The sequence below is a fragment of the Solanum stenotomum genome, chromosome 7, assembly GCF_019186545.1.
Source record: "Solanum stenotomum isolate F172 chromosome 7, ASM1918654v1, whole genome shotgun sequence".
NCBI lineage: Eukaryota > Viridiplantae > Streptophyta > Magnoliopsida > Solanales > Solanaceae > Solanum > Solanum stenotomum.
In genome coordinates, this window is record NC_064288.1 from 61,378,790 (window position 1) to 61,386,680 (window position 7,891).

Here is a 7,891-nt window from a genome sequence, read left to right on the forward strand (position 1 = left end):
ACATCCAATTTTATAAAAATTGTTCAGTTTTGTATAAATTCATTTATATATTGTAATTTGTATAATAAGATCTGTATTTGTATATTTATAAGTGTATAAAATGAAAATAGATGTATTTGTATTTGTATATACACTTTTCTCTCACTTTATACAAACACAAACGTATTTTATACATTTTATACCGAAATGTATAAAATAACTAATTGTATACTGAAAATGGCTAATTGTATACCGAAGGACAAAAAAAGAGGATGTTTGTTGCGAATTACAATTAAAATAAATTATGACTATAACATTTAATTTGAATTAATAATTTATTATTTCATATAATTTTTTTCAAAAATAAACTCAAACTAAAATTAATCCCGATATTAGTAGGAAAGGGATTCCCAAGTCTATTAGGATTTGATATATCAAAACCAACAATAATTCTAGTATGTATATAAATACTCCTTTTTAGCCTCTGACATTATAGCATAACTCAAAAACAAGAAAGCTGAGGTATTCTTATTTGTGACTAATTAACTAACAAATATGGTGAAGGAAAAAGAATGTCATTCTTCATTGAAAGGAGGAAGAATTAACAGTAGCTATACACATGGCTTCTCTTCTTCTCAAATTCAAACTATTTCATCCTTTTGTGAAACTCTTGTGCCACCTTGTAATAACAAGGGTATTGATGATAATTCATTCTTTGCTTCTTCTGGGGATCACCCTCCATACCCTAATGAGGTAAATTTTAGTCTTTTTTTCCCTCTTTTGAACTTTTTGTTGTTGTTGGCTGTTTACTGTTTCTTGAAAAGAATTCAAGAAACTTTTTTTGCAAAAAAAGATTGTCTTTTTAGTGTGATGTGAGGATCTTTTTGTCATAAATCATAACTATCTTCTTGAAAAGACACTTTTTTTGTAAACAAGATTGTTTTTTTAGTGTGATGTGATGGTCTTTTTGTGATAAAGCATTGGTCTTTGTAACTATCTTCTATTATTGGTTTGAGGGTATTTTTTCTTTTTTTTGTCACTTGTCTTTAACCTTTTTTTTTGGCAGTTTAGTGATCTTGAAAAGACCCTTTTTTGCTAACAAGATTCTTCTTTTAACTTGATGTTTTTTTTTTTTGTGTGTTATTATTTTCCACTATTGGTAATAAAGCATTGGTCTTTGCTATACTCATACTATAGATTTTGAGGGTATTTTTTCCTGTCTTTTTTTTTTTTTTTTGCAGTTGACTGATTCTTGAAAAGACCCTTTTTTGCAAACAAGATTCTTATTTTAATATGATGGGCATTTTGTGTCAAAGCATTGTTCTTTGTAATATTCCAATATTGGTTATAAAGCATTGGTCTTTGCTTTCTGTGCTGATGTTTTGTTTCGATTGGTTGGTGAATAGGTTGCAGAGCTACTGGTGAAGAGGAGCAAGCCTGAGGCATTGTTCATAATAAGGATAGTTGTGTTTTTGTTATCAACAAGATTAGGGAGTCTTCTGCTCTGTGGGAGAGTTTGCTTGGATAAAAGATGGCCTTTTGTTCACAACTTCTCTGAATTAGCCTTAAAGGATAGAGAAGCTCTTCTACAAAAATGGTCCAGAGAAACTTTTCTCATTCCACTAAGGATTACCTTCTTGATGATCAAAATTGTCTGTTTCTTCATTTTCTTCTCTTGGGTAATGCTCCTCTCTGGCCCTACTTAACCACTCCCATATTAATTTTTAGTGTCAGATCATGGTCATCGTACTCTTTTTTTAAATTTTATAATATAATACTTGAAATTATTTGGCACTAGTAAAGAAACTACATGGGGCTGAAAAATAAAATAAAATTAGTGATAAGCCTCAATTAGTGGACTTGTTCATGTTTATGTATCATCATTGATAACATATTGGAACTAACCTTGACTTTGGAAACTTGGTGTTTTGCTGTGCAGACTGATGAAAATTGCAAGAATCCTACATGGGAAGCCATTGGATATCATCTTCCAGAGACAACAGAGACCCTATCTGAAAACAAGAAAGAAAGACCACTTGAAAGGGGGATTGTGGAGACCATAAATGAGAGTGATGAAACTCTGAAAGAATCTTTATCTAAGAAAGGTGTAGCTATAACTGAGGATACAAAAGACAACACCTTTAAGATTAAATGTGATGTTTTGATTGTTGGTTCTGGATGTGGTGGAGGTGTTGCAGCTGGAATCCTTGCGAAATCAGGTTACAAAGTCGTCGTGCTAGAAAAAGGTCATTACTTTGTGCCAGAAGATTATTCTGGTCTTGAAGGTCCTTCTTTCAGTGAGTTATATGAGACAGGTGCAATGCTTAGTAGTCTTGATGGAAAGGTAATGATTATGGCTGGTACAACAGTTGGTGGTGGATCAGCCGTAAACTGGTCTGCTTCTATTAGAACACCAAATGATGTTCTTAAAGACTGGTCTGTGAATCACAAGATTTCATGGTTTGGAACTTCTGAATATCAGTCTGCTATGGATGCAGTATGCAAACGGATTGGTGTGACAGAGAATTGTTCTGAGGAAGGACTTCAGAATCAAGTAATACGAAAAGGGTGTGAAAATCTTGGTTTGAAGGTGGAGAAAATACCAAGAAATTCTTCAGAGAATCATTATTGTGGTTCCTGTGGTTATGGTTGTAAAACAGGAGACAAGAAAGGGACTGATTCCACTTGGCTTGTCGATGCTGTTAATGCAGGCGCCGTTATCTTGACTGGATGTACTGCAGAAAGGTTCATACTGGAAGATGGGAAGATGAGAAAAACATGTCTTGGAGTAATTGCTACAACTGAAAGCAAGCAGATCACTAAAAAGCTACAAATCGAAGCTCGTGCCACGATTTCTTCCTGTGGATCTCTCTTCACACCTCCGTTACTAATTTCCAGTGGACTGCAGAACAAGAACATCGGGACAAACCTCCATCTCCACCCCGTTCTTTTGGCGTGGGGATACTTCCCCGAATCAATGGCTGAAATTAAAGGAAAAAATTATGAGGGAGGAATAATGACATCCCTTCATCAGATGTTGCCTGAAGAAACCAATGCACAGGCCATAGTAGAATCTACAGCTATGGGTCCTGCTGCTTTCGCCAGTTTGTTTCCGTGGACTTCTGGGCAGGATATGAAGGAACAGATGACAAAGTACTCGCGAACAGTCACTCTGTTAGCATTGGTAAAAGATCAAGGTCGAGGAGAAGTAAAGAAAGCAGGGAGGATAAAATACAGCTTGGATAGAATTGACAAAGAGAATATCAAAGCTGGATTAAGAAGGGCACTGAGGATTCTGATTGCAGCAGGAGCTGTTGAAGTGGGAACATATCGAAGCGATGGACAGAAAATCAGTTGTAAAGACATGAAGAATGAAGAGTTAGAAGAGTTTCTTGATACAGTTGAAGCTCCTGAAGGGCCAATGTCTAAAGAAGAAAACTGGACAGTTTATGCCTCTGCACATCAAATGGGAAGCTGTCGGATGGGGTCGAGCAAGGAAGATGGAGCAGTGGATGAAAACGGAGAATGTTGGGAGGCGAAAGGCTTATATGTATGTGATGGAAGTGTGCTTCCTACTGCAGTTGGTGTCAATCCCATGATCACTATACAGTCCACTGCTTATTGCATTGCCAAGAGAATAGCAGAGTCATTGCATAATGAAAAGCTAGTTTAAGACATATATGTAATGAGTTCTGTAATCTCAGCTCGAAAATAAAAGTTTACATTTCCATTTCAATCAATTATAGCACTATTTTCAACCACTGTTAAGTGCAAATTCAACCACTGACTAGCAAACATACGAAACTCGTAAAGCAATGAACAAAGACAGATCAAATAGAATAGATGAATCGATAACAAATCGATTTATACAACTTTACTTGTTAGTGATATTAAAGGGGCTTATGTATATGGACAAAACCACAAAGAAATATGGGGCCTAAAGGGCCAGTAATTAGAAGGAAACTCTCAAGTTCCACAAGCTGGAAACAGCAGAATCATCAATGAATAACAGTCTCAAGTAATATGTGATGGTATGTGTATTACACTCTCTCTTTTTTAAAACAATATAATTGCCACGTGAAAAACAATTTCACCGTGACAAAAAGTTAGAAAGTTAAAAATGAAGAACTAATCAAATTAGCCAAGAAAATGGAGAAGGATGTTGAGAAAGGTTAAAGACATATGTCTATAGATTGTCGTGCTCCGAGAAAAGATAAGAAGAAGGGTCAAACAAATATGACAGAAATAAATGAAGAAGTGGACAACTTACGTGTCATGCTCTTGAAGAGCAACTTGGTTGGATCTCCGAGGAAATTGTGGATAGATTCTGGTGCCACCCGTCATGTTTACGCTAATATTCTTTATGAAGCAATCCTTTCACCCTTGTCGAGATTCTCTACAAAAAATTGAGATCTTGAACAAATCGAAATGTGGAGTGACGGAAGTTGAGATTACTACGGTGGAAATTGAAGTGTTTACCTGGCTTAATTTAATATTTTAAAGGGAATGTTGATAATATTTAATGTTCTTAAATTAAGTGAAATTGAATAAAATTGTCCTCAATTAGTAGTTTGGTTCAATAATGCTTGCGTTATTACTTAAGGAGTGAAAAATCTATTTTTAGAGTTAACGGCACAATCCTAAAATTGAAAATTTTAGCTACTCATAATTTAATTACGAAGCAAAAAATTCATAAATATCATAAGTTCAATTGAAAAGAAAAAGGAAATACAATAAAAATCTACGAAAATAATTTTGTTTTTCCTTTCTTTGGGTACTAGGATTGACCATCCCTTCAAAATTGTATTTATGATATATATATATATATATACTATATAGGCATGGCCGTGCTTAGCATGGCTCAACATGTTCGATTTTGCAACATTTTTTTTTTTTTGCTACAAGTTTGTGTATAATTGTAACCGCATTAACCTATTTTTTGGTCAATAAGAAACAATCCTCTAAATTCAAGATCAAAACAAGCAGCAGAGAAAAAGACTATATATGATGGGTTTCAAGTATAAATTGATGAATTGTATCAGGCTATTTGGTACCATAAAACATAATTCCAGAAAACATTTTTATAAACTCGAGTAATGATCTACTTTGGGAGAGAAGGGATCAGCTATTTTGCTAGAATACAAAAAAAATACAAAATTTTGTCATAATCAAGTATTGCAAGGCATAAACTACTTATTACTATTAGGCATTTGATTTGAAAATAAGATTAAGTTGTTTCTAGAATGCTTCTTTACCTGCAAATCATCAAAACTTTGATGATATTTTACATTAAAATAAGTAAATTACTGAGTAAAGATACTCCATAAGTGCTCAACTATTTTACTATCATTATACCACCACCAGCTACCCATATGAAGGTCGTGGTAGTATGATGTACTACAACCTTTGCAAGGTCTTCCCAGTGCCTGGTGGACCATATATAGAGCAACACACCATGGGAAGAATTTAAAACAGAAATTAGAAAAAAATGACAGAGAATAAGAGATCGAGTAAGAGGAATTCATAAATCATGTATGTGCATACCCAATGCAAGTATAATCTTAAGGTTTAAAGGTTGACTTGTCTTAACCTAACTATCTTGGAAATTGGAACTTAAATTAAATAAGGCTATTAATAGGATAATCATGTATGATGCTAGAATTACAATGATTATGCTTTATTCTGATCAATGCGATTAGATAAAGTAAGTCTTAGCGACACAACATGCATTAGGCCATGCTTACCATTAAATCATAGAGTTCACAGGCAAGATGCATCACCATCACTGGTAGAGTTGCATAAGAATAGGGGCATATGTTTGGAAATAATTCCAACTCCTTTTATGAGGGAACACTTAAAAGTAATATAGTCCCAAAGCAAGAATATTCTTAAGTGAATGAAACTTTTTTGCTATAAAAGTAAATCCCAGTTTCATACACAAGATGTTCACACTCCAACAAATTTTACCTAGCACAAGCAAGTACCATTCTTCTTTTGATAGTGTCATGTTTCTGCATATTGCCACAACTATACTTCATAAACTTCATGATGTTTACACTTCATCTTTGCAATATTTAACTCTCACAATGTACAAAAATCTAGAATCTTATTGTTTACAGGCATTTAACAATAAAATTCTTTAAGTTGTGCAAAATTTAATGATGTCACTTGGTTACAAAATGACACATTCTTTACATCTATAAGAGCTTCATACTGTTTACGTGACATTGTTGTAACGAAAATTTTTCATATCCATGAAGGGTCATCTATTTTTGAGCTACTTTCAAAATAAAAATAAAAATTGTAATCTATGTATTATATAGATATAATTGCAGGTTTACAAATGTAACGCAACTACAGTTTTGTAATTAGTTTCTCTATCTTCTTCTTTTTTAAAGAAGTATGACATCAGTATTGGAGATTATTTCTTCGTTTAGCTCACCTCATTCTTCCTTGTCACAATGTATCTAGAATAGGAAATTCTCAACAATTCATCGATATGAAATCTCACAAAATACAAACACACACTATACATTTATTTTTCAAGAATGAGTGAATTTGTTATTGTTAAATATAAGACATGGAAAAATTGAATGTCAACTTAAAAGTATGAAAAAATATGGACAAATAACTTACTGATAAAATAGTAAGTGTACGCAACTCATTGATGTTCAATATGTACTCTTTGTCTGTATACTATAATACTAAAGCTCTACTATAGTACCAAGAATACTTTTAGATGCTCTACTTTCATGATACCTAGGCAAAATGTTCAGGTTTCATTACAATAAAAAATATGATACTTAGCAATTATATTCTGAAGATCTAATCACCCACTTTCTGATAAAAAGTATCCTATCATGTCATATATCATATGAACTATCTCTAGCTTGCACCTTCATTTCATCAAGTTAACCACCATTAAATTTGACAATTTAATCATGACAACTTTAATGACTAAAGATCCAAAGTATGATGAAGACTAAAGTTTGAGGGAAGGCCAAGGAAATAGGGAAAAACTTAAAAAGGGATGCCGACACTTAAAAAGGGATGTCGACACTGGCTCATTGCTTATAAAATCAATTGATTTTAGTCTTGTAGTTTGTGAAAAACTTGTTTTGCTTGTCATTTGAATTTTAGATCCATTGGAGCAGTTCAACCTGAAGGAAAATATTGTCTATCAAAGTATATAAAGCAATAACTGACGTAATATTATTCTTGGGAGAAATTGAATGGTTGGGGAGCTAGAAGATATGATCGAATATTCATAGTGTTGTCCAATTGCAGTGTCCAAGCCACCTTACACTAACATAGATAATGAACCAATCTGGTAACTCTACTCACCAACTTTGAGCAAATAGGGAAAAAATACCTATAGTGTTTTGATCAAGCTCCACTGGAATTTGAACCTTCCAAAAACACTCTGTTATTTAATTTTGCGACATATGAAAATAGCTTCTTATATTTTTAAGAAAGAACAAACGAAAACTTTTATTAACGAACACATACACATACCAAAAAGGAAAACAACAACTAAAACAGAGTATTGAAATATAAGAAGATAGATAACACTTATTTTCAGAGATTGAAGTTCAATTCATCCCACAATAAACTAAATTCACATGAACTACAAAAGATCGGAGCGAGAGATAAGAAGAAATAGCTCTACATGTGCATATTAGTCGATACAATACAAACACAAAAGAGGAAACAAAATTCAAACGAAACTCACCATAAATAATAGAACAGTCTGGTGCAACGATGGAGAAAAAATTAAGGTACACTCCGAAGTGAGGCACAAAATGATTGCAGAAGATGAATATTCAAGATTGAGATGTTTGTCCAACTTAGCTTTTGAGTTGAACCTGCAATTACACATAACACAAAGGAAAAGGATTATAATAGAAAGTGT

At 33.3% G+C, this 7,891-nt stretch overlaps 1 protein-coding gene across 2 annotated transcripts; it reads left to right on the forward strand.

Moving 5' to 3' along the window:
- Nucleotides 1-481: 481 nt before the first annotated feature.
- On the forward strand, nucleotides 482-3,719 carry LOC125871458 (long-chain-alcohol oxidase FAO2-like). Of its 2 annotated transcripts, none has more exons than XM_049552048.1 (3): nucleotides 482-732; nucleotides 1,386-1,658; nucleotides 1,919-3,719. In XM_049552048.1, the coding sequence occupies exons 1-3, from the start codon at nucleotides 535-537 to the stop codon at nucleotides 3,650-3,652; spliced, it is 2,205 nt and encodes a 734-aa protein (XP_049408005.1). In that variant the 5' UTR covers nucleotides 482-534; the 3' UTR covers nucleotides 3,653-3,719. The 2 variants fall into 2 exon arrangements, with proteins under 2 accessions (XP_049408005.1, XP_049408006.1); XM_049552049.1 differs by lacking the exon at nucleotides 482-732 and adding an exon at nucleotides 1,075-1,185.
- The last annotated feature ends 4,172 nt before the right edge of the window (nucleotides 3,720-7,891 follow it).